Raw genomic sequence first — 27,073 nt, forward strand, 5'->3', positions numbered from 1 at the left:
CCGAAAGAAGCTATGACTACAATGCGGCCCGTGAAAAAACTGAGTTTAACACCCCTGCTTTAGAGTGAGTTATGTACAATTATCACAATGTGTAATTTATATACATATGTATGTATACATAGTATATATGTCCGCACGCACGCACACACACGCACACATGCACAGGCTTAAGGTTGTACGGTTTTTTTCTTGATCTAAGCAACAGATAAGCAAGTTCCTTCTTTCAAAACAATTTTCAGTCCTTCACTCTTGTTCCCATAAAGGAGATATATTTCAAACCAACAAGCCCAAACTCGTGTCTTCATAACACGAATGAGCGCCTCATTACGGTGTACACTATTTGTTGCATCAACATCTTCATTTTTTGATCTACTGCCAGCTACTCGTTATTTAGTCTTGTTTGTAACAGGAATTTCAACCGGACAAGAGTTTCACTACTTGGGGCAAGATTTACAGGATATAAGCTCCTCTCAAAGGTAAGGTTGTATGCTACAGTACAGGGTGAAATTTCAAGATCAGTCTTAAATGCACTTTAAACTTTACAAGTGAAATCTTTTTTTTATGTCTTTCTGTGACTCTTCGAGTCTCTCTGTTGCAACCTGCTGATGAAGGGGACTGTTTGAATTGTGATTTAAATGGGACCAGGAAATGTATTGGTCCATTCATGATGAAACACCTGTTGTGAATTTTGCCATTCAGTTCCTTGTTAGTGAACCGCAAATTGTGCAATAAATTTTGAAACCGTTGGGCGTGCATTCAAAAGCTTAGAGGTTAGTCTATCAGTGGTTTTGAAACTTTTAATACCTAGAACCACTTCCAAAACTATTCCATCTAGTGACCAAACAACCCCCTAAGCCAGAGCAAGTTTGCAGTCACATTATCATGTTAAATTGAAATATTTTTAAATAGATTTCAATAGTCTAAGAAACACAATTATTTTATGACAGAAGGTCTGAAATATTCAAAGCTGTTTTACTGTCATTGCACTGTACAATGCAGCCAAAAACATGATTAAAATCACACACCAAATCTTAGGATGATTACTACGTCATTTGTTTGCATCGTTTTATTGACGTGTTGTATTTTCCAATTTTCTCAGATCACAAACATTTTGATTCCATGTAGACAACCGTAATCACCAGTAGCGGTCCAGGTTTTTTGTTCGTTTCTTTGCAAGACAGTAGAGTCAAATGTTGGTCAGCACTACAGAGCACAAAATTCCCAATCGTGATTTTAAGTTTTGCCCAAGTGTAAATACACAGCATCACCAATACTTGCGTGGAAGGTGTATTTTCTTGCCTTTACTTTTTGTCATGGAAGGCCAACGTTCTTGTATCAACCCCAGAGACATTTGTTCAGTAAACAATCTGAAGACACCAGGAAATGTTGACATTTCTTCCTCCAAGAATATTTGGACAGGTGAGGAAAAATGAGAGTACCAATTGCAAAAAAAAAAAATGTAGCCATGTTGCCACTTTGTACTAACCTAACTATAAATGACTTGCTAAGCCTCAGTCACAGGCGTATGTGGAGCTAGAAAGACCGCATTTAAGGCAGGAAATGATCAAGAGCATTCAGTATTTTTACACAATTACAGAAACGTGTTTGCTTTAGAGAGCAGAAGTGGACATGACACGATTAAGGTGACGTTAGTGCACTAATTATGGGACATGATCGGAAGTGAAGATGAGCACCACACAGGGAACAACTTGGTGATTGGATCTCAATTTGGGAACTATGTGAAACAAAACCTGCAACAGGAAAAAAACAATTGGAACAAATGTATGCAACGGTGCTGTATCTGATTTGATATTGAGCTTTACACGATGGCCCATACTTGAGTGTGTCATGATGCGAGTATGTGTTTAGGGCCGGCAGCGTTGGATGAATCGTGGGTAAAGGCAGACGTCTCTGATGTGGTGTCTGTTCAGCAGCCAGGTGAGGAAACGCTCGAGACCGAGGCCATAACCCCCATGAGGACACGTGCCATACTTCCTCTGAATGGTACGAGAAAGAAATTCGTAATGCGTTTGGGTAGAAAACATGCTCATTTAAGCAGAGGAGCAAGAAAAAAACAAGACACCTGGAAAATGGTTGCTTACCTGATCAGTGTACCAATAGTACGGGGTTGGGTCGATGCCCTCCCTCTTATAGCCATCCAACAGCTCCTCAGCATCCCAGGTACGCATCGAGCCTCCAACAATCTCACCCACATTTGGCATCAAAACGTCAACCTGCGAATGGCGGACATGCCAAGAGGGTTAAGTTGGCACACCGTTTTTCTACAGTGAAGAATTTAAATTTTCACTGCAATGCAGTCTTTAACGGGATTTAGTTATTTGTAGTTTGTTCTGCCCGCGCCCCCAAATACTAGATGGGGTTGGTTTTTATAAAAAAAAAAAAAAGTTTTTACAGTATACAACTAAGTCGGGATTTAGAGTTATATTTTCAATGTAGGTCAGCGCTGAGCTCTACTGGACTAAGAGAAAAAGAGGCACATAAGGACCCCTATTAAGATCACAATGCAGCATGAGCAGGTGAACAATTTAGCGGTCGATCCAAATATCAATCTTTTCACCCTGGCAGAATGCAGCACTTAGTTTTGAATTGAGGCCAGTGCGATCAATAATGGCGCTTACCGATTCTGTGAGCCGCCTGTCCTCAGCGCAGCGCTGCATGTAGAAGGATTTGATCTCAGCTGGGAAGCGACAAAGCAGAATTGTTTCATTGATGGCATCAGTCATCAGCCTCTCGGGGGCCTCTGGGATGTCCTGATGGACACAAAAACAGGACAAGACAAATTAGTGGAATGTTATAAGGATAACATGTTTGATTTAAAAAGAATGTACAGTCAATCCCTGAGAACTGTTAATTTGAAAATAGAATTTTATTCAGCAAAGTGCTGCTCCAGTATACAGTGAAGATATTCTCAGTGTTCCATTTGCAAAATCAAATATTTTGAAATTTTCTTGAGGAACAAATCTTCTATTATTTGCTAAAAACCACAGCAAATTCCACATTTAAGTCCTTATGCAAATCTTTTATAAATCAATTAGCGTTACTTTGGCGCCACCTTGTGTCATTTCGCTGCAAAGGAATGACTATTTACTGAAGGGAATTACAGTCCTTTCCAGTCATCTTCTGGCCTCTTTAAGTAATTATACTGCTTGGGGGTCATAGTTGCAGATTTGCACAATTTGTAGCAGGGTTCAGTACCTGAACTACAGTAGTTTACTGAATATTTTTTCAACCAAAAGAAATTTTGTTTTTTGAAATTTCTGTTTTGCAGATGATTTCTTTATTTTAACAATGCTTCTTGTTCGGACTGCAGCAAAGAGCAAAGATATTAAAATAACTGTCTGTCTGTGTTATGCTCACCTCTCCAAACTCATAGAAGGTGCCATCATCCTTCTTGACGTCATGTTCTTTGAGCCACACGATGGCATCGGAGTAGTTCATCCTCTTGAATGGCCTTTTAGGGGGTTTGAAGTCCTGAGTACATCATCAAAAAATAAAATAACATCAGAATGTAATTGCCTCCCCAAAACAACAACGGAAAAGATGGGACTTGATCTCGTTTGGTACCGACCGGGTTGATGTCATAGAGCAGTTGCGCAGCAGGAGATTTTAGCACTCGGTCCACAACATCACACACTAGATCCTCCAGTTTGTTCAACAGATCGTCAAAGGTTATGAAGGGACATTCAGCTTCAATGTGGGTATACCTGCAAGCGTTAAAAAAAATGGTGATGGCATTTGGCAACATGTTGTGGTTCCACTTCACACAGACTTTTTCTTGGTATTCTCCTACAAAACCAGCTCGTTGGGTTACAAGGAAGCACCTTAATTGAGACTATCAGATAGCAAATAGTCGTTCACTAACAGCACGTTTTTCTGGCTGTCTTTTCTCGTTCATGTTAAGGTTACTGACTGAAGAATGCGGACTTAGGGTAAAACATTTGTAATGGTAGGCTCGAGAGTAGATTGGCATGCTCACTCTGAGAGGTGCCTGCGGGTGCGGGACTGTTCAGCTCGGTATGACTGAGCGACGCAGAAGCAGTCGCCCAGCGCAGGTATGCATGTCTCCAGGTAAAGCTGGGATGACTGTGTCAGGTAAGCCTGCTCGCCAAAGTAGTTGAGGTTAAACAGCGTGGAGCCGCCCTCCACCTGAGTCTGCACCAAAGTTGGAGGACAGACCTGAGCAGAAAACAGGAGGCAGATGTCACAAGACTCAAAGTGAGATCTCATCACTGAGTACAATCATACAGATGGTGTGACGGTGTGACACTTATCAATAATTGGGCCGATAAGTCCCTCAAACTAGTCCTGCAATACCAGACTAAAATAAAATGACTTCTCAATGGTGTGCTTCACCTCGTGGTAACCACGGCTGAAGAAGTGTTCCCTGAAGCACTGTGTGACCGTAGATCGGACTTTGAGGACCTTGGAAACGTTCTCTCCTCGGATCATCATGTGTCGGTTGTTAAGCTGGACGTCCACGTCCGACTCTTCATTCAAGATGTTGTCGGCCCCGCCTGCTGGCGCCAGGCCGATCAGCTCCCAGAAGTCGCAGTGGAGCTCGTGGCCTCCTGGTGCCTAGGGGAGTAACGGAAGTTTATATTTCCTTTGCAATGTGGAAATGTAGTGAAAGAAATACATAATATATAATCAAGTCTTTTTTCCTGCTTGTGTACATGATAAGCAGCTGTGCTAACCTGTTTTCCTTCAGGAACTGGCGTCACAGTCCCATAAAGAGCTACACTGCTTTCCGTGGACAACAATAAGCCATTATAGCACTGACACTGGAAACAAGAACAAGAACAGGTAGTTAGCAGATGTTAATAAATTGTTAAAGATTAAAAAAGAAAGGGAACTTGAACAAACTGTTTACTCAGTAAAAGATAACCATTACAATATAATAAGTGGTGTCACTCACTGAGCAATTTAGATTTTTTTTTTTTTTTTTTTTTTTTTAAAGGTAATTAATTATGGGTTAGGTTTTACCAGTTTATCAGACAGCACACACTGCAGGAAACCAGTTCCATCTCTTAGCACGATAAACATCAAGTTTTTGCCTGTAGACAAACACAATTCAATAAAAATGGGCTAACATTTTGAGAGCAGTGAATATAGCCATGAGCATGTAATTTGAAGTCTTCTAACCTTGTCTCCTAAGACGATGAACCCATCCAAACACTTTGACTCTCTGACCTCGCTTTGATCCCAGATTGTAGATTTTTACCTGCAAAAACACAATCCAAAATTGTACAGAGAAAGGAAAGCTGAAGGCAAGTTGCAGGAGATCGACGCTGCCTAATTTGACGTGCTCTGGTGTTACGATTGTCCCCTGGATACCAACACTCGACTAATCAAAAAAACAGACATAAATGTGAATTGAACATCAATAACATCAAAGACGTACCGTTTCCGGATCGGGCAAACTGGGGTCCTTTTCAATCATGATTTGCTTGGCTTCTTCCAGGTTCTTCTCTCTCCTCTCATTGTCTTCCGCCTTTACAACAAACATGGACCAAAAAACACAAGTCAGATCAATGAAGAAAACAAACAAAAAAATGCAGGTATTGTCACAACTAATGTGAAGGGGCAGGTGAGGCACACACCTCTTTCTTCTCCTTGGATTCATTCTTGGCCTGTTCACGGTTAAAAGCTTTTTTTGCACTCTTCATCTGAGTCTTGGAGATTGCGACCCAACGCTGACAGAAATTGCCAAAAATTACTGAAAATTTCCACAACTTATCTTTATAATACAGACAGACAGGATGGATGAAGTTTTACACGCAATAGAGCTACATCAACAAATTGACATAGATATTGAAAATTAAAAGTGCTGGCAACAAGTTTTCAATATTGATTTGATGCGTTGTATGATTGTCATTCGTTGCAACGAATAAATAAAAAATAAAGTACACAATGTGTACAAAGAAATACCACTACCTCTTCTTCTTTCTGTGAGTCTACGTAGATAGTAGGGAATGGTTCTTTGCCAATGAAGAGCAGAGCCTGAGAAGGTCAATCAAAAACACAACAATCAGATATTCGAGTGAAAATATTGTTGGCACCATAACCGACATTGGATTCCCATTAAAGCACTCTTGACAGTCATTGTGTCGAGCTTGACCTTGTGAGTTGTCGCTTCATATTAAATTAATAGAGCAGAGTGTTTTGTAGATGTTTTACTTTATAAGTGGTTTAATGATTCATACACAGGCAACATTACAATTTAAGAAAAGACAAAAATCAACCTGACAATCACCATTATGAATTTGAGTTAGTATTTGTAATAACAGTGGTTAACCACTAAAACGCAACTTATTGTGTTTACCTTGAGAGGTGTCTTGAAAGGTTTCTGCTCGGTCCCATCTCCATCCTGGTCGCTGCCACATTTGTCCGACACATACATTTCCCCTGAGGTGCACAAGTAAAATAGATTTACAAACAAAATCTCCGAACGTGTTTCATTTGATATTGAGGGGTACCATTCCTGATCAACTGCAACTGTCACTGTTATTTTACTCATAAGTTCTCAAATGGTTAAGCTTGCAGTTAAGTTGGTTCAAGCAGTAAAATGACTCAAATATTTGCCTTAGGATATGACTACAAGTATGTAACTGCTTACGCTTACTGAAACTAGTCCATCAACTTACATGTTTGTAACCACCCCCAAAATCTCGTGCTGATGTGAAAGTTTGAAATAATGGTGTAATGTTCAGTAGAATGAAGTCATCATTGAGTTAAACTATGTGTGTATTATTCAATATAAGCTACCATTTTGAAATGAGAATGAAATAAACACATAAATAATCCAAATATCTCAAAAAGCCCATATCAGTTTCAGACACTTTTGTAGTTTTGATACACAGAGACACAAAAGTACATGGCCGAAATTAATCAGACATGACAATAATGATTGATTTATGAATTAAAATGAGGCACTAATATATACAAGCTAAATATAAATGATTTACAATACTCAAAGTGGCTCCTGCAATATCCATTGAGAAATAATAGAAATCTCTTGTCCAAATAAATTCAGCTTTAGTGGGCAAAGACGAAATGCTTATTTATGTATACCGTTTATAACACATATAAACAGCTTGCCACAGATTCACTCAAGTGACATACCATGAAAGAGGCTTGATGATTATTATTGATAATAATCATAATCTACACTGAATAACAGTCACACTCCCCACTTGTACAGTGTGTGTGTGTGCGTGCGTGTGTGCAAGTGTACGAGTGTTAACCAAGTCGTGACAATGCCTGACGCAACACTCGATTCTGACAGCTGTGATGGTACCTTAAATGATCTCATTTTCACATCACGCCCGTTTTACAATCCTACCGTGTAATACATATTTTGTTACCACGTAAACAGGGCGTTACTTCGAAGCAAATTGGTGAAAATAGAATTGAATCTTGGAGCTCGGGAATTACTAGCATGCTAAATGCTAGCATGCTCCTGACTGATGCAATTGGTAAGCTACGGTTCACATGTCATCAGAAGCTAGGTGGCTAACATACTTAGCTTTCAGATTTCCATTGGTTTCTTACCAACAGACAATTGGTCCACACCTTTGGTTACATCTGTCGCCATGCCAGTCCAGGGGCTGCTGTAGTCCGCTAACAAAATGATTCAGTACAACACACACCGCAAGAGAAAACTGCCGGTGCCTTGCCGATCCTGCCGCATTCGCTGAAATCCGGAATTTCAGTGTCCTTCTTCCGGGCAAGGCAGAAGACTGGCGCTGATTGGACACCTTCGACTTCGATTCAATACCCGCATATGCAATTGGTGGAAGCCAAACATGTAGTCCAATAATATTTAAAAAGTATTTGTAGTTTTTGTGTCATCGGTGCGTCAAAATGTTCCAGTCGAGTTATTTTTGGGGATCAATTTATTGGTATTTTTGGTGTCACCCATTGTAATAAAAGTAGTGCAATCACTGCTGCTGTAATGGCCTACTGACGTTGTAGTGTAACAAGTAGGCATTTAAAATCAAGGTTAAAATCACGTGATTGACTGGTTGTCCTTAAAATGCTCTCTGCATTATTTTGAGACAGATTACTGAAATCTCATGTCCAAATTAATTCATTTTAACGTGAAAAAATCAAATTAATTCTATGGAGTCAATTTTTAATTTTGTCACTGTTTTCCCTTTATTTTAATCAAACTAGTGTTCAGACTGGTGTACAATGAAATTAACAAAGATATCATTTTAGTCAGAGGACTCTAAATGATCGTTAACGTTAATCTACAAACTGACTGATAACGAAGTCATTGTTGGGCACAATATTTTCCCTTTCTTTGAATTCCTACTGTTATTAGAGTGATCTTCATCACTTAAACACAAGTAATTATCAAAACTTTAAGATGACAATATTGTAACACAGAGTAACCCAAATCATGTATGAAATACTAACACAGCCCAAGCATCAAGAAAGCTCATAAGGAGGGTTTCCACATTTTAATGGAAATCATGATCCTTCTAATTATGAGAAGAACACACCCTGGGCTGTACTGTCCATCAATAACGATCCAGCAGAGGGAATGAGATGAAATAACCCAGAGTGGAACCCACAATGACGCCGAGAAAGATCCAAGTGTTGAAGGACATGACGCACAACATCAGCATGTAGCCCAAAGTCACCTGCAGCAAGTGAAGAAATGTCTGGATTCCATGTAGCAACCAGCTGAGGACCAGGATATAAATAATACATTTATTTATTCATATGCATTTGGCAACTTCTCTGATGCATTTCGAAAAAAAATTATGACCTGTCAAACACAAAGACATGGAGGAGAAACTAAACATACGTACTTGCTCTTGTTGCTCGGAAAGATGGGGTTTGATTCACTGGGAGTCAATGAAGCTTCAGGGGAGCTGTTTTCCACCACAGGGCTGCTGGAAAATGGAGTGGAATATTGAGCCAACAGCGTGCTCCTGCTAAGCCACACCCTCCACACTTTGAGCAGCTCGTACAAGACCGTCAGTAGCATGACCACTATCACTGACAAAACCATGCCTGAGGGGGGCATACACAGAAAGATTTTTTACACGCTCAGAATGTTAAATATGATACAAATGACATATTCAGATCAGAAAATAATAACCTTAAATGATAAACATGACAAAGTTTAGATCTTATATATATATTTTTTTTAAAGAGCTTCTTAACACCCGCCTTATGAACATTCGTAGATAGAAACAAACACTGACTAAAAGATTTTACATGTCCACCAAAGAAAATATATGGATACCTCCAGGGCTGTTCACCTGCCAGAAGTCAAACAGCAGTGTCACGTGACTTGACACCTGAAATGTCATCTGAAAAACAGATATGAAAGAGAAATCATCAGCATATGAAGAAGATTAGCACATTCTATTTAGCATTTAAATGCGTCCATGCCAGGAATCCCATCACTGCCAACGTTGAAATTAAATTAAATTCACAGTACATAAAAAACAAACCATTTCTGAGGCAAAACGGGATACAATATTTTTGTTGTGTGCTGTATGGTTTTAACAGCTTGTTAAAAGGGGACACACAGTCTTAAATTCTCTCAAATTAGGGCTCGCTTGGATTTACTTAGTGGTGCTTCAGCACTCTAAACAAATTGGGTTAGACACGCTTCTGCTTGGAATTAATAAATTGCAAACGTGATCAATTGATTTGGGGCAAAGTGATGCTAGTTTGTGTGTTAACTTTATCTCAACCACATTCCCACCCCCACATCCAAGCTGTGTGAAATGTCCATCTGCCAACGTCAGCTAAGATATAAATGCTAGATGCCAAACTTGGACTCTCATGAGCAAACGAGGAGTGACAATCAAGTAATGATTTTTTTTAAGTTACATTGCATGTCATAGCTATTATTTAGGATATTTTGCATTATGATAAGCAAACGTAAGCACAAAAATGTTGAGTTAAGCAATTGAAGAAAAAAATTTGCAGTTCTCCATTTCAGGATCGTGTCACATTTTGAAATTTTTAAACAGCTTTAAACATGATGTATTTTAACGTAGTGTATATTCATGACATTCTCTTTCCCAACTAAAGAGCAAAAGGAAAGACAGTTGTCAAATACAGTTAGTACAGGATTAGCATATTTACCCAAATGCACATCAGTAGCCTCCAGCAGCTCAAGTTAACAAATTAGCAGCAAAAAAGAATTCTTGTGGTAATAAAGAGTAAATACACACCCATCTCCAGACAATAATTCACTGTACAAACAGCAAAAAAGTGAAGAAATATTTGGTAGAATATTTTTTTGTAAAAAAAAAATGCTACAAAATCCTTTGTGGCTACATTGAAAGATAAAAGCCTTACATTGGGGATCTTGGGCCTCAACTTGTTGGCAAGGCTATCTTACTTGAATTTTAAATAAAAGACGATTTAAGAAGTATTGAAATAGTTACAATTTTTATTTCTGATCAGATAAAATATGAATATAGATGTTGGTAATGTTGGAATATGGTCAAATCCACTGATCTACTATAAGGATAAATATGTCAAGGCAAGTCAAATATATTTTTATAACGACCACAAAAGGTCTTTATGGGCTTCACATGTTCCCGGTTGATATCAATAATGACATTACCTGATCTCAACACGCATCACATTTTCAATAAACAATGCGCACTTAGGTGGGCTTGTCTGAGTCATGAAACTCCAATGCTGAAAATGGATTCCACTCCGAATTTTGTCTTTATTTCATTACTTTGAATGCCATAACTTGTTGTTTTCTGTTTTTTTTATGATTGACATAACGAATCTTTTCACTTGGATGCTTATAGTGCTGGCCGCATCGACATTTGATTGTCAAACACAGGCAGCGTACAAGTCCTATTTATTCCAAACGCACACGCGGTGATCTGAGTGAGTAGTTGGATTAAAATCACAAAACTCACGGTCATCATGTTGAACTTGCTGGGTGAAGAAACGCGTCAGTTGCTGTTCAGTAATTAACTTCGTTTACCCATTACGGGCGGACGGCTTTTTCTAGCTTTTGACTCTTCCAATACATTTTTGTTGCACACTTTGACTTGGACAGACAAACGACATCCACCCACTGTACCGCGTGACTTTCAACAATAAATAAGAGGCTGATGGGTAATGAAGTTTTTGCAGTGAGACGGGCTGAGAAACATTTCCGGTTTATGTAGACTACGCATGCGCATTCACATCAAGACTATATGGCCATTTAGTTTTTATTTTATCACCCAGACTTTACTTGTGTTGAAAAGATGCCATAAAAGATATTCGGAAAAAAATAACGTCAGTCTCTGTTCTTATTTAATTGATGCGTAATATTCTAACATAGTCACTGTTTAACTGGACTCTACGCATGCGCATTCACATCAAGACTATATGTCCATTTAGTTTTTATTTGATCACTCAGACTTTACTTGTGTTAAAAAAGATGCCATAAAAGTTATTCGAAAAAAATAACATGTCAGTCACTGTTCTTATTTCATTGATGCGTAATATTCTAACTGTTGTTGTGACGAACCTCTTCCACAGGAGGTCAGGAGTACACCAGTACTCAGTTTGTGAGACTATGGTTAATTGTTTAGCCAGGCTTCATGCACATGCATTCACTGATATTTAGCATTAGAATATATGCAATTTAAAGTACTAATGAGTGATACATAAAACCTAATTGAATAAATGGACCTGAAGCCGTTCAGACCGCAAGTGCTGGACTTCTACATTGGTTTGTACCCAAGTGCACAACAAACAGGAATGGAGTGGGCTGATTTGAATTGCAATTTGTAAATCACAATAACAATATACCATCTCGGAATTATTAGTCGAATGAGCTGGTTATATTTAGATAACTTTTAATAGCAGTAGTTTAAAAATATGCAGCTTAATAACAATATGATTTCATTTTAGAAAAGCCAAAAAAATCCAGTGTTTTGGAAACACTTAAAATGTGACATTATTCTCAAATGACCAAACAAGTCAGATACATTTATTGTTCTATTGTACACATTTGTTATATTACACTGTGTACTGCACCTGTAAACCAGTTACAAGTATAGAGAGAGAGAAAGAAAAAAAAAATAGGTACCACTTGTCAATATGTGCAAAAGAATGAATGTAAAAACTGCACAAAAAAGTGGTTAATCATTTCACTATCATACTCTTTGGTCTAAAAAGGGCAAACCAAGGATGTAATGCAAAATCCTTTCAGTCGAACAAATTTTTCTTGGCAATGATGAGAGTTGCATTCCTACAGCAATTCTAGCAGGTGTAAGGGCCTGCTGTTTCTGCTTGACATCAATAAAGAAACATTTATATGCATGAAGTGTGTAGGAATAGTCCACATTAACTGCACAAGTAGACTCTGACCTACACCCTGACAGAGAGGGAATAACTCCATTAAATGCTCCAACAGTGAATGACAAGACCCAGAAAAGTAGAAGGCAAACATTCAGTAAAATGCAGAAAGGTATTATTGCCATTTTAATTACAGTAAAACAACTTTGTTTCTGGTTGTGCCATAGTTGAAAACCATAGGGCAACTGCTACGGTCATAAAATAGTGCTAAGATTTGTGTCTTGATTCACACAGGAAGAAATTATTAGTAAACAAAAAGAATAATACAGTAGATACATTCAGATTAGCAGGTGTGCAGATCTCAGCCAATGTTCATCTCAAACATGTTACATGTAATTAAAACCAGTGTCATGACAGAAATTAGATTACTGCGTGCCATGCAGTTAAAAGTGATGACAGAATAAATGAATTTCAAATTTGAGGGAAAGAAGTGAAAATGAACAGGCAAATCACCTCAAAGGATGGCTAGTAAAAGTGGGCCCAGTGCAACATACTATCACAGCACTGCACCCAAGGCACACAGCATTTACCAGAAAAAGAAGCAGTGTTCAAAGCCTTTTGTGGCTTTGGGTTAAATTACATCCACACCTGGCCTTTCTGCCTTAGGGCTCATTTTCAGACTCAACCACTGCTGATGAGCGCAGGTCTCTTCTTGCGTGATCCGCATCCAAAGCCTCCACTGCGTCTAAGTCTGCTGTACAACTTGCAGGAGGTCAAACTATTAGTCAAGTTGATGTGCTCGCTGTGATTATCTTCACAATTGTCTGATAACAGGACATATTCTCTCCGAGGGAATTAATTTCTCCAAAGGCTGCTTTGGATCTGGTCTCTCTCATATAGTGTTGATAATGGTCAATACCTATGTATTATGTGGTCCAGTCACAAAACATCACTTCAGGTCAAGTCACTTATCGTGATTTCAATTTCTCAATTATTACATTACCCATGTGGGCAGGTAAGACCCGTGACAGGACTCTCGTCTCAGGTATCAGTCTGTCCAGGTTACCTCAGAATACTCTGACCTGCTGTTTGGCTACCATGTGCCAGTTAGAGCACAGAAAAATAACATTTAATTGGGTTCACATCGCTTTTCGTCATAGCAGATAAAGTCCAGTCACTTTTAAATCTTAATTTAAGCACAGTGGTGTTAAACTGCTCTGTCTATCACAGCATGTGTGATCAAAATCCAATTCTTATTTTCACAAGACATGAACTCTTTGTACTCATCGAGGACATGTTCATCTTTGGCGTTATGGAGTTGGTCCTGTTTTCATGAGGGTATTTCCATGATCCGGAGCTGTGGGCGGTGCTTTTTCATCAGCTTCTATTCTCCACTGTTTAAACTGAAGTTGGTGCTACTGCAACTTTCTTCATAAGTGGGTGGAGGCTCTGTGACAGAGTGATATGAACAGACAGTTACTTTCATGAGTCATTCAGAGAAGTTGCTTCAGCAACCACTTCTTGTATTGTCTATATATTTTTAAACTGAATTAGTGCAACTGCAGCTTTCTTCATAAATGGGCAGAGGCTCTGAGACACAGATTCAAACCGGATAGGAGATCATATTGCATTATTTGCACGAGTCAGTCCGAGAACTTGGAAAAAAAATTACACAATAATAATGTAAATGAATAGGACAATTCTTGAAAGTACCAGGATTTACCTTTAAGGGGGAAAAAACCCAAAACACGTATATTTGCTATGAAAAAAAAAATTGCTCTGGGCTTAGTTGCATTCCCACACTTGAATAGCAAAGATATTGCAATATGAAAATAAAGTTACTAATTAATCAGTTGCATTTCAACTTATGTTAGGTTACCCACAAATAACCTACCCTTTTGTGTAGGCTTTTTCTGACATTTTTGACATTGTACAGGTTATTGGTCACGATAATGGTGGAAAATGTTTTTAAATTACTTCTTACTTATCGCTTAAAAATGGCATTTAAACATGGTTTTAGTATATTCACAGTTGGGCTGAATGAACTCTCGAGATTGAGAAAATGAATTTATTATTATTTGCGCATATAAAGGACCCTCTGTGACACAAATGTGATATTTCCTAGCATGTATTACCATGAGCTTACCATGAGGATAGTCCCAACTGCTATATTCTGGAGGCAAGATGAGAGCACAGGAAGTGGGGACAGGTGTGGGGTCTTCATCAGTAAAGAAAGGTATGGTGGCCCCAGTTGAAACACAGAACAAGGGGGCAGACGCGTCAGGCTGTCTGTGGCTAGGTAGCAGCGCTGTACTGGGTGCATGGCTAAAGGCGCTCGGTGACATGTTGACAGCCTCATGTTGCTGAGAATGACTCTTGGTGGGAATCGCTTCGCTGGCATCAACACCTGCACACAGCTCGTCGTCGCCCTCAACCGGAGGGGCACTGGGCGTCAGTCCTGCTGCATTGGGTGAGCGTGGCACATCGCAATGGTCTAGACAAGAAGGTACAGTCCTTGCAGGAGACAAGTTCAGGGCAATGTTCCCAATGTAGATGGGCAGGTTGACAACTGCCTCCGGAGATTTTAGTGCGACCTGTAACCAGAAACAATTACTGTATATATGAGATTTTTGTTCAGACAAACAAAATAGAAAAGATTTACCAGTACTTGGGGGAAGTCAATGACACATCTGACAATTCCAAACTGCAATACATCGTGGCTTCATAATAATTTGCTTATGAAATAATTTCAGTCAGCAGAAAGTGCTGGATTTGATTGATTAAGAGTTTGGACAACTAAATGATGCAAAAAAATACTGAAAGAAAGGGGCAGCACACTTCATCAGGCACTAAGTTTTTAATGTCTTTCTTAATCAAATGAAATCTGCAAATGTGTCAGTTTTTAATATGAGTTAAATAGCACTTGGGAAGATTTAGAATGCGACAAACCAAATAACACCTTTTCCCCCCACAATGTTCTTATGCATCTCATTTGTAAAACCCCAATGGGAAATGTAAATATACTCTTACAATTGTGCCAGGCATGAACAAGCAGTCCCACAGACCTGAATGAAATAGTCGATATCTATGAGGCTGCAGCCTATTAACGAAGACTGAGGAAGAGGTGGGACAATGATCTGTTCTTTCCACTCTGCGTGTTTCCCTGCCTTAACTCCGGCTCCCTCCACCTCTGCGATGGTTCGGAGGTCAAATATATGCCGCTTTGTCTTGTAAGTCACTTTCTGGTAAGAAAAAAAACATGCAAAAGACATGCAAACAAAGACGTGTCAGTAATCACTGGCGGAACTAGAATTTTTTTTCCTTGAAGTGTAGCCAAGGATATCTCAGGGGTCTGCAAAACATTTATTCATTCATTCATTCATTCATTCATTTTTGCAACCCCCCCCCAGATTCTTTAGAAAACACTGATAAACATTCATCATATGTTCCCTGCGAGGGGCAGGAGGAAATGTGGGGAAATATTCACAGAAAAAACAGAAAAAAAACCCCCTAAAAAGTCAATTGTCTGGTCTAGCACCTGCTTAGTTCTGGGGTCCGAGGGGGCGTGAGAGCTCTAGCTCCGCCAGTGTTACTAGTACAAATCCTTTCACACATCTATCCAGCAATTGCAAGGTTTAACGTTCCTTTTAAAAATGAGCAAAGAAATCACAGTCCAACTACTATTTTGCCTGACACTAATTCAATTGTTTGGGTATTCCCATGATTATAAAAATGTGATGTTTCAGGGAGGAGGTGGTGGTTTTACAAGTAAAGTGTTTCTTCATAAATCATTTTCATTTCCTCCGATTGTTCAGGGTTTTAGGCTTTACCTGTATGAGACTTGCCAGTACACATCCTGTGTCTTTTCCAGACTTGTTGTGGATCTCGGCGGCTAACTTGATCACCTGACCAGGGATATAGCCCCTGAAGTCACTGTGAGCTTTCAGCATAAGGGTCCCAGACTTCACCAGAAGGTAGTTAAATTTCTTTGTGGTGACAGCGTAGTTAAAATGCTGAAAAGGCAGAGAAGCAAATTGAATTCAGCATTTGCAAGCGAACAATGTGTCACTTTGCCGCACTGAGATCTTCCTCAGACGTGAAATCAAATAAGCTTTAATCACAGCTAAAGGTTAATGTTTGTTTGGTTAATAAGATCTGCACTTACATCAATATCCGGGACCTCATTAAGGTTGAGCAGGTTGAGAAGGTAGAAGGGCCTCTGGGCTTTGTAGTCCTTGGCAAAGCGAGGCGTGTCAATGGCAGCTTTCACACGGTAAGTTATCTTTCCAAATGGTCCTTCAAAAGAGGTCGGTGCTGCAGCTGATGGACAGCCAGAAAAAAGGGAATTTTTAGTCCTATGTCTTAAATATTGCACTTGATATGTTTTGTTTCAACCGCATTGTGTGGCATGAGATGGATGTGCTGCAAATGTAAAATAAACCCTAGGTATTTACTTTTATAAATAACTGGAATAACTCACCTTTCAAGTTTATTTATTTGCCAAAGAGGCTTGATTTAATGTCATTACTCGCAAATGGTCAACGTCATACATGCAGTATGTTCGCAAAGGCGATTCATCTCAGAGTAACAAACACTAAAGAGGAACAATTATGTGTCACTGCTCCATTTTCACAGTTCCCCTCTCCATGCATAATCTTTGTCCGAGAGGAACTACAATATTAAAATAAGAAATGATAACCGGTGTCTGTGTTTCACTTTGGAGGGTCCACCTTATGCCTCAATGTTCATTTAAAAAATATCCTGCACTCATAAAAGGAGATCTTGAGGGCAATATTTTTTCCCACCTTGACATTTGCTAAAATCACCCACTTGCTCTTCTTATGCAAAGTCTTTCAGTCAGAGAGCATGAGAGGGGGCGAGGCAAAGCAAGGGGGCATGACGACCAATTAATCCGCGACTGCACAACAGGAGAGCGACTAAAAATAAACCGAGCCCCTTGTGCTTCAGCCCACGCTAAGTATGCGTGTGTGAGATAGCAAACTTCACTCTAACTAGGTATGTTGCACTGATCTCAAGGTTACTCGCACAGTGGTACAAAAGAGCCGTTTAGAAGGCACATGTTGATGTATTTGAGAAATTCATTCCACGTTTCTTAAGGAAGGAATCAAGAATCACCCCACCACTTACAATCACAGTTCTGTGGGAATTTGCTTTGTGCCATGCTGTACCAAGTGATCAGATGTCCTGGATTTCTAATAAAAATCAATGCAACATTTTAGTAAGAAAACAAAGGTGTGCCCTGAACACCAATGAAGTCAAACAGTTTATGGAAAGAAAGTTCACACCTGGGATGAGAAACTGGAAAGGGAAATTGTGTTCGCCTGCTGTCAGAGTTCCTGTGAAAACAAAACAAAAGAATTGATCACTTACAATACAGTGTAAACACAACTGAAATAAAACACACAAAAGAGAAAAACATTTGCTGGTGCAGAGATAAGCACAAGCCCTCGTTTTTTTTTTCTTTTTTGTTAGCCACAAGCAAACATTGGATATCAAGGTGGCGTCTTATTTTCCCAGTGGAATTGAGTTTCACTGTTGGAGATTATGTTGCTCAAAAGACAGATGAACTGATATGTTGGTTGAAGGGGACCGACAACTAAAACTAGCTAACAAGGGTGATTAATAGCCCAATTAGTCATGGCTAAAACACGTAACTGGTAAAGCATTTCCCAGCAAAGTTAATCAATAATAGAAAGAAAAAAATTGAGATTTAGTGCATTCTTCTGCACCAGTACAACTTTGGGTCAGCATCCTTTTAAGCACCTGCCCTTACGGATTATTGAATGATGATGTCTTGGAATTTAATGATGACAAAACTATGACGGTGCCTTACACCTGCCTGAATTTTTGAAGCAATGCTTATAGCCGTGTCTGTATTTATTTATTTTTTTATCTCACTGTGCTGAGAGACAACAGCATCAAAACAAAATCACCATTAACACAACAGTGTTCTGTTATTATTTAATGAATATGACCTACTTCGCGCATTGTTTACTCCATAACAATAAGGTTTCCATATTAAAAAAAAACACTTTTTAAAACATTCGCATTTGTACTCACAAAGACAATGGGCCTCATCCACTAATTGTGGGTATGCACCAACCTCATGCATTGTCTTGAAACAAGACGCAATAAACGTGCACAGCATGCCATTTGTCGCAGTTGCACGTTTAACCGAATTGGCAAGAGCATCTGCAGGAGTTTCCACCACAATTAAGATAATGGGCCGATGAAGATAATTCATAGTCTTGTAGCGATGACAGCTCATTTAAGTCAGAGCCGAATATATCTCTCCTCACGACATGCCACTCTTTCTAAGTGGTCTGTTTCATGAGATGGGGGAGGGGGGTTACTGTGTGTGTCATGTTAACTATTATAGCCAATGCACCGGGATGACATGAAGAAAGAAAAAGAAGTTTAAATTTATCTATGCCTATAAACAAAACACATGATCTCACTGTACAGTACATTCAAATTGATTGTTCCATATTTGAACTCATTATTATTATGCCTTTTTTGACAAGTACTTTTGGGAGCTTGTTTTATGCGTCTCGTGGTGGGTGATCACAAACACATAACTGGCAGTTTTTATTCATTTCGCTGGCGTATCGTGTAATAAATGATGGAGATGTGGATTATTGGAAAATTAAGAGATCAAATTCTCAATGACAGAATCCCATTCATGTATAGAGTATAATAAAATTTTTAATTGACTCAATTTTAGTGATTGAAAAATAACATGAAGCTATAGAAAGGTTAACTTATTATCCTGTTCCATTATTTCTTATCATCTTGCTACAGCAAGCTTGGGTTGAGGTCACATCATCAGCAGCAGCAGGAGGAGGAGGAAGAAAAATATCTTAGTTTCTTGTTGGTTATTAGCTGATAATAGTGACAGAATGAAGAGTTGAAACTGACACGTTCATATTATAGTCACTCTTCCAGGCATCACATTAGTCATATGTTGTCCACTTTTTTTTTTTTTGCTTAAGTGTACATCCCATTGGCATCTATCTTTGTGCTAGTTATTTACCTCACTTGTTTCCCACCGCTTACGCTGCTTAGTCCAAGGGGCAAAGCAGGCCAATTTTGAAAGAGATTGAGACACGGAAAAACTGCAGCGATAAAGGGAAGGACAGAGAGGCTGTGACATGCATTATTTATGCCCTGCTCTGTAAAACGTATGCTGAGGGGTTGATTGGATTGGATTTTTGCTCCCATTCTCATGGATTTTAATCCTTTTTTTTTTTTTTTTTTTTTTAACATGTACAACTAAAACTACACTACTACAATAATGTATGCATAATTAATAAAATAATTTACACATAATTTTACATACCAGTGTTTTGGAATAACATGTACTACATTCATGTTTAATACTTTTACAATTTCAGGAATAATAGTCACAGTTACTTAGCTAAACCACCTCTAAATATAAGCAGCTGTTAGAGAGATTGTTGTAAAAATGAAATAAAATATATAGAATAAAATTGTAAAACTAAAATAAATAATATTAAAAAAAAAAACAAGGCTCGAATTACCTTTGTCAGCGACAGATAAAGTGCTGTTGAAGTACTGCTCCGCAATAGTCCACGATGTGTCGTTCACTTTATTGGAAATCCCACATGAGCCTTGACAGTTCACCTTGATGGCTGTGTAAAGAAAGAAAAACAATGACGTGATTGTGAATGAATTTATACTTTACACACTTGAGACGAAGAAAGGAAAAGTGACTGGCTCTTTTTCAGTCTAACGGATGCTTTGCAACATTCAACAATCCTATTGAATCATTCTCCCTTTTGATTGAAATTAAAAGGCGAGAGATGACCCCATCAGGATCTTATGCTCATAGATTAGCAGATACTGATGCCGATAACCATCACATGGTTTAGGTGAACATTTTTCAATATTAAATCTTCCCATTTAGGATTATTTTAATCACCGATTAATGTCAATTATTTTTGGCCTCTGGTTGGATGAAAGCTGCAAAGAATGAGAGCCATTGATTGACATATATGCTAATCAACCAATCACAATAGGTGGCTAAAAATGTATGTGACGTACATAAAGACCATAACATCTGTAGTTGGTTTTAGAGTACATCTGCAGTGTGATCACAGCCCCTCTGTGTCACCTCTCATCGACCTTTTTTACTCGTGAGGATAAGAAAGCCTTCTGATAAAATACACAAATACATACACACGTGCACACACCCACAGTCTGACAGCGGCCAGAGGATTAATCAGAGGCAGCCAAGCAGCACTGGGAAAAGATAAGATAATTCCTAATATTTATTTTAACCTCAATCCCAAATTTGAGCCTGAGTTATAAAAGAAAATAATTTTATATATATATATATATATATATATATATATATATATATATATATATATACGTATATTAGTCATTGTATTGTGTATTGTGCAATACAAATTGTTTTTATTGTTTGCATCCAATTATAGTGCATCCATTCTGGTTCAATACATTTGACGTGTGCAAAACATAAACTAGCATTATTTGAAAAATGCAATGCAAAAGAGAGCATTTGACCAAGTTTTCCTTCGCACCTTTGAATTCCACCAGTCTCGCTCAAAAAAGACGGACACACACGAGGAGGCAGATGGCATTGCCAGATTGTTGGCACAAGTTCATGAACGAGTGAGAGTTGAGCCTTGTAACGATGCCCACAAATAAACATTTTGAATAATAAATGAAAATTTAAATATAAATAAAGATAGAGTAAACAAATCTGAGAAACAACTGTCTTTGTTCTAAATGTATTCTCCTAAAGCCATTCACATCTGAAAACCCCCCCGATATATTTACGTGTCTTGGGGGATTTCAACAGAGACTGTCTGTCTAGAGATAAATAATGGGCAGCGTCTTGACAGAGTCATGGAGCCAGATGGACCATGACAAAGGATGTCACATTAGTTTGAATAGTCACACAAAGAAAGAAGAGATACTGTAAAATCAGTGTTTCACCATTGGAGACAACATTAAAATAAATCAACATCTTCAACTCTGTCATCTCAAGTTTGGTCGCCTGTTTTTGTTCATTACTATAGTCTCTAAAGCCCAAATCAGACATGGCTAGTCTCACTAAGGTCGTAGAAACCTTTCTTTTCATTTTGGCTGATGTGCTTCTGTCACAGATCACTCCTGAGACTATTGCTCACTCACCCCAACCTGTACTCTCTTTTTCCCTCATTTCTCCTCATTGCTCTGAACAGTTAATGCAAACTATGTCAAGTCCTACACCTTCTTCATCTCAACTCTTTGCAAACTCACTAATCCACTGCCTCTCTTTTATTCCCCACACAACAGGTCTTTCATCTCGGAACCGTTCGGCTCAGTCAGTCACTGAACAAGCAACAATGTTAAAAAAACACAAGCGTCATTGTAGTGATGATGTTATGACTCGGGATGAAAATGCATCAAATTTGATTGGGATGCGCAAATAAATGATTTCATGAAGTTGCACAACAGAAGTTGAATAGCAGCTGGAAGTTGAATATGGTAGCACATGAATGTTCACTAGGGGCCAAACAATGAGCTGTTCAACTTGCAAGGAAAATGTCACTCACCAGTGCTCAGGATGCTACGTGTAGAGCATTGCTCTGACTCAGCAGCCAGCTGGATTTGTTACCAACACATTGGAGTTCATCCAAATCCTCTTTATGGTTCAGTGAGAGTGTACGCGAGTAGACTCAACCCTGGTGCTGCTGCCCGTCAGAGAGAAGATGTCGTCAACAGTTTTTTTTTTCCCCCTGGATGAGTACTTGACTAGAATATGTGTATAATTCGAAAGCTATAACAACAACCTCATTGGTGCTGATAGGGACCAGAATCAAAACTACTATTACTTTCCACATGGTGTCATATCTTATATTTCAAGAATCCAACCATTCGACTAACTTTGGCCTCTTAATGAGCAACATTTTGTGAGGAAGGCTCGACCTGCCTGAGCTTGTTTAGCTCTTTTTCTTTGTCGCAAAACCTATTCACCCAATGACGGAATCCTATCCTTCAGGGCATAGTTCCCTGTTAAACTTTGTGTTTGTTTTGCACCACTTGCTTTCTTTCTTTTTGCTTTCTTTTCTTTCTTGTTTGGACCACTTCTTTTGCTTTCTCACACTCATCAAAATGCACATTTACTACTACAGAAAGTGTTGAATTATAAATGTATCAAAAACCCAAAACAAGCAATCGGATTAGATTATTTAAGAGTAATTAACTGTAATTAACTGACGGAATGAAGTTCCTCTTTGCTGTATCATTTTGCATGCGTTCTTAGATGCAGATCTTAGATTCTCATTACCTACAGAGAGGTTTGCCTCAAAGACCTCATATGGTGTTTTGAATACACAACAAAAGAAGTTTCCACCACCATCACCCAAACAAAAAATGAAAATATTATCTCAAAGAATGTGGTAAATCTACCAAAGAGTCTTTCAAAAACAATTTTTAGTAAACAAAAACACACTGGAAAACTCCCTGAATGTGAGGCACCCTTAATTTGTTCTTATTTGCTGAGCAATGTAGTCAGAATGGATTGTAGAGGATTTAGAGACACACATCTGGATGCACAATACACACACACAAATACAAACAAATCCTTGCATGTTTGCATGCAATGATAAGAGGTTTATCCCTCAAAAAGTTATATCATAATACAACTAGTGGCCCTGTATCTAATCTGCACATTCTGTTACACACTACAGTTCAATGTTTCATTGAACAATTTGACAACTCATAGATACAGAGTAGTGATATCGCTAGCACGTTTGACATAAAATTTCACGCTAAAACATGATCATGAAAAACCTTTAAAAAGAAAAAAAACGCACAAACATCACAATGATAAAACGTAAAAATATATAAATATATATATATATATAGGGTTTTTTTCGACACAGATGATGAGTCACTGTCGTGTCAAACTGCCTCAGTATAGCGAGGTGGACTAACTCGGGGCCGGATTTCTTTTTCTTGAAGTATCAGCAGTCCCCATGTACCAGATACCTAAAAAACAAGTGTGGTATCAGCTCCGCTGCTCATGCTTGTAAACAATTACTTTGATTTTTTTAGAAAATTTATTTTTGACCTTAACCCAAATATTGACGGCATTGTAAACATAGTCATCAAAGTTGCAGAAGATGATATAACAATACTCACAGGTACTTATTCTGAGAAAATTATTTATATTGCTGCAGCTTTATTCAGACCTTCCACCAACTACAGCTTTTGGAGCACTGACATGAATTTACTGCAGTTTAAAAACAGTGAATGGTACTTAAGGCTATTACCATTCTAACTATACAAAGCATTTTTCTATTAAACAAATCGGAGGTAATAAATTAGGTCTGTTGCATTCACAAGTTGACAAAAGGCTTTGAGTTGAACCTTTATGTTGTGAACTTGCTCAAATGAACTTGCATTACAAAGGATAGGCAGGCTCTGTACTTCTACTGTTGTGGAAAGTTACAGTCTGTGACATGCTGCAAGAACATGAAAACATCACAAAAAAGTTCCGAGGAGAGATTTGATAGTATGCATGCAATATATTTGATCACAATGATCACTCAACTAATCTAACATCACAAATTACTACGTTCAACTTGTATGTAACTCGTATCTTATGAACCTACTTCAACAACTTTGAAAAGGAAGACAATCAATACAAATACTGTCTAATGGTGTTATCATCAATAATACAGTGAGGCAGTAAATTTGGTCGAAAATATTGAGTGTGTCTCACAAACAAATGCACAAAGGACACTATGTGTCCTGATCAACTAACTCTGCTGCCAGTGAAGCATGTTGAGTCTGGAAAAGATGTGTGGAGCTTCTTGTTATGAGGACTTGACCCCTCTCAGTGCACATTAGTGGCCTGATAAAAGTGTATAAAACCTATTTAAATAACTAGTCGGGCTCACTCAATAAACCAGCAACAAATTGAAAGGCATGAGGACACAACTGGGATACAAATGTTTTCCTGGTTCAGCATGATTCAAGCAGTCTTGGTGATTGAGCAATTAGCAGTCATGCTTAAGAAGTGCATTGAAAGCAGAATGCAAGCTCAGCAATTGCAGCACATTCATTCTGAAAGCCTAAAATGGAGTGCAATGCTGTTGAACCAGAATACCTTATTGAACAGGTCAGAGGGCTCCTCACTATATAAATCACAGGTGAATCTCACATTAGAATATTGTTGAGAAGATCATTTACTGCAATCGTTCAATTTGTGAAACTCAAATTACAAAGGTAATCCCGCTAACAAAGGGTGATGAAGACATTATCGCTTAAGTAGAGAGGGGGGGGGGGGAACTTTATCAAGCATCATCATGCATTTATATTTCCAATTAAAATCAATAACATAGACCAAATAGAAACTTAGGGTCATTGTCTCTCATTAAACACTGCAGCTGGGGTGAAGAGACCCAAAAATGTGGCCATTCCCTGTGGCCCAGTGCACACCATCCAAGCATTCTTCTGTAGAATTTAGCACTTTTCCTTCACTTGGCAACAGCTGACTCATGCCGATGGCGTGGGATACACCTGGCCCATAATGCTGACCGGCTGGCTGCCCAAATAGTTGTAACCACATTACAGTAACTGCCGAACGGCCTGCTTAAATATTTAGGCTTTAATATAACACAATATTTTATAAGGAAGCTAGACAATATGAAGCTGAGTCACTTCACCAGCCATCTCACATCTATCAAGTAGTTGACTCCACCCAAGATTCGTCATTTTCAAAGCAGAGTAAGACAACACTCACATTCACACATATAGTCTACGAAATGGAATTGATCCCACATTGATTCTGTAAAAGCCCACCACCAATGACTTTTGTTCATCAGGACTTGCGCAATATGTTCTTGCTTGCATGAAAGCCATTTGGACTCAAATGTTTTGATCAACTTTGGATTCATATTTGGTCCCCAAAATGTTGATCTAATTCTGAGGTACATGACTCCACAATAGTAGGCTGTTTCATCATAAGGATGTCAACAAACAGCATTTCTACGTTGGCAAGTTTGGTATGATACTTTACAGGCTATTGTTTGGCAAACAATTGCCACACCAGCACATTAAAGTATTCCCCTCTTACAAAAGCAGCTGAAAGCATATCCTCGAATATCACAGAAGAATCCCCATAAGGATCATTCCCATACAATGGGCACATTGTTCATTTCAAGGGCAACTACTGAGACTCTCCCCACCTCACTACTCAACTTTAATCCTATCATTGTCAGTTGACCTAAAATCACTTTTTCTCCATTCATGACAGAAAACTATTCAATTTGATGTGTCCAAGTTCCACAACCAAACAAGTAAGCCATGTTAAGACAACAAGATGAGGCATCAAGCAGGATATAGTCCAGGAAGTGGCTTTCACGTCCTGATAACCAAACACCACCGACTCACTCAGAAGAAAAACAACATGCACAACTACAACCAAGAAAAATACTTTGTGGCATTTTAAACGCACAAATCGAACAACACTTCTTCAACATTTCCGCTGGCAACTTTGCCCACAATCGTGTCCCTGCATGCGCGCTCCCCCAGACACACACACGCCTTTCCCGTCTCATGTTGGACATTATTACCTTTGTACTGCAGCGAGTTGCTGATTCGTATTTTGACCGTTCCGCCGAGAGATTCTCCGGGACTGTATACCACCTTATTATTGGTGAAAGTGATGTCAAATTCTTGAAGCTTTCCCATGACTGCGCTCCGCTACTCGATCGTTCGCTTTTATGACGCGATGCTCTCTCACCTGCTGCCTCGAGAAGAATTGACGTCACTGAACGGTGCGTTGTCACTTATGGGAGGGACAAACTCGCTTCACTTCACCTTTACCCCGACGTCGCGATTGCGTCACGGTGTTACCTGGAGGCAAAGGAAAGGAAGCCGGGAGTACCGTTTTTTTCCATGTATAATGCGCAAAATCTAACTAATTTATTGTCCTAAAATCTGGGGTGCGCATTATACATGGGTACAATTATTATTATTATTTTTTATTTATTTATTTATTTTTTTGAAGAAAATCATGGTACAACAATTTTTGAAGAAAATCTTGTCACGGATGGAGTGTGGAAAGGAGCGGGGCGACCAAGTGCAGCTTGGACCAGGGTTTATTGGAGGAACTCAAAACACAGACTTGGTAAACTAATTGTGATAAATAACTGGAACATCACTCAAATATTGGTGATCCCGTTGAGAGTCTCACATATTTCTTCGCTATCGAGTTTGCTACTGCATGCACAGTGATACTGACCGGCAGAATAACATCCGGTTGTTCCCAAAGATGATCTTTTTTCTGAAATAATTTTACGTTTACGGACTTAAGTAACCCGGCCGGGTCATACCAAAAACTATAAAAATGGGACCCATTGCCTCCCTGATTGGCACTCAGCATTAAGGGTTGGAATTGGGGGGTTAGATCACCAAATGATTCCCGAGCGCGGCGCCGCTGCTGCTCACTGCTCCCCTCTCCCCCAGGGGATGGATCAAAATCACACGGGGATGGGTCAAATGCAGAGGACAAATTTCCCCTGCCCAGATGCGTGTGTGACGATCATAGGGACTTTTATAAAAATAAAAAAATAAAAAAAATAAAAAGTCAGAATTTGGGTGCGTATTATACATGGGTACAGGCTTTTTTCCAGCATCGACATGCCATTTGTAGCATTATACATGGAAAAAACAGTAAGGACTTTAGGTAGAAAAAAAAAAG

General features: G+C 38.9%; 4 protein-coding genes across 7 annotated transcripts in view; all 4 read right to left on the minus strand.

Moving 5' to 3' along the window:
* The window catches only part of LOC119131662 (lymphocyte antigen 75-like), a 1,013,224-nt gene that overhangs the window by 941,196 nt on the left and 44,955 nt on the right, over positions 1-27,073 (minus strand). The window lies entirely within an intron of this gene.
* Positions 1,032-7,750, minus strand: nars1 (asparaginyl-tRNA synthetase 1). 4 transcript variants are annotated; one of them, XM_037266410.1, is made up of 16 exons: positions 7,573-7,750; positions 6,344-6,426; positions 5,950-6,021; positions 5,622-5,714; positions 5,423-5,512; positions 5,164-5,242; positions 5,005-5,075; positions 4,716-4,802; positions 4,375-4,596; positions 3,998-4,197; positions 3,590-3,725; positions 3,379-3,492; positions 2,640-2,771; positions 2,103-2,234; positions 1,838-1,997; positions 1,032-1,751 (listed from the first exon to the last, which is right to left on the minus strand). In XM_037266410.1, the coding sequence occupies exons 1-15, from the start codon at positions 7,613-7,615 to the stop codon at positions 1,866-1,868; spliced, it is 1,686 nt and encodes a 561-aa protein (XP_037122305.1). In that variant the 5' UTR covers positions 7,616-7,750; the 3' UTR covers positions 1,032-1,751; positions 1,838-1,865. The 4 variants fall into 4 exon arrangements, with proteins under 4 accessions (XP_037122305.1, XP_037122306.1, XP_037122308.1 ...); XM_037266411.1 differs by having other exon boundaries at positions 1,695-1,751; positions 5,956-6,021; XM_037266413.1 differs by having other exon boundaries at positions 1,695-1,751; positions 5,956-6,021; positions 7,594-7,746.
* Positions 8,153-11,105, minus strand: slc31a2 (solute carrier family 31 member 2). The gene is made up of 4 exons (XM_037266464.1): positions 10,932-11,105; positions 9,281-9,347; positions 8,841-9,045; positions 8,153-8,712 (listed from the first exon to the last, which is right to left on the minus strand). The coding sequence occupies exons 1-4, from the start codon at positions 10,938-10,940 to the stop codon at positions 8,547-8,549; spliced, it is 447 nt and encodes a 148-aa protein (XP_037122359.1). The 5' UTR covers positions 10,941-11,105; the 3' UTR covers positions 8,153-8,546.
* Positions 11,842-26,156, minus strand: arrdc1b (arrestin domain containing 1b). The gene is made up of 8 exons (XM_037266425.1): positions 25,944-26,156; positions 19,869-19,979; positions 17,613-17,663; positions 16,472-16,626; positions 16,137-16,319; positions 15,372-15,548; positions 14,453-14,900; positions 11,842-13,755 (listed from the first exon to the last, which is right to left on the minus strand). Exons 1-8 carry the CDS (start codon positions 26,059-26,061, stop codon positions 13,691-13,693), a joined length of 1,308 nt encoding a protein of 435 aa, XP_037122320.1. The 5' UTR covers positions 26,062-26,156; the 3' UTR covers positions 11,842-13,690.

Source organism: Syngnathus acus, chromosome 12 (assembly GCF_901709675.1).
Source record: "Syngnathus acus chromosome 12, fSynAcu1.2, whole genome shotgun sequence".
In the NCBI taxonomy this organism is placed as follows: domain Eukaryota; kingdom Metazoa; phylum Chordata; class Actinopteri; order Syngnathiformes; family Syngnathidae; genus Syngnathus; species Syngnathus acus.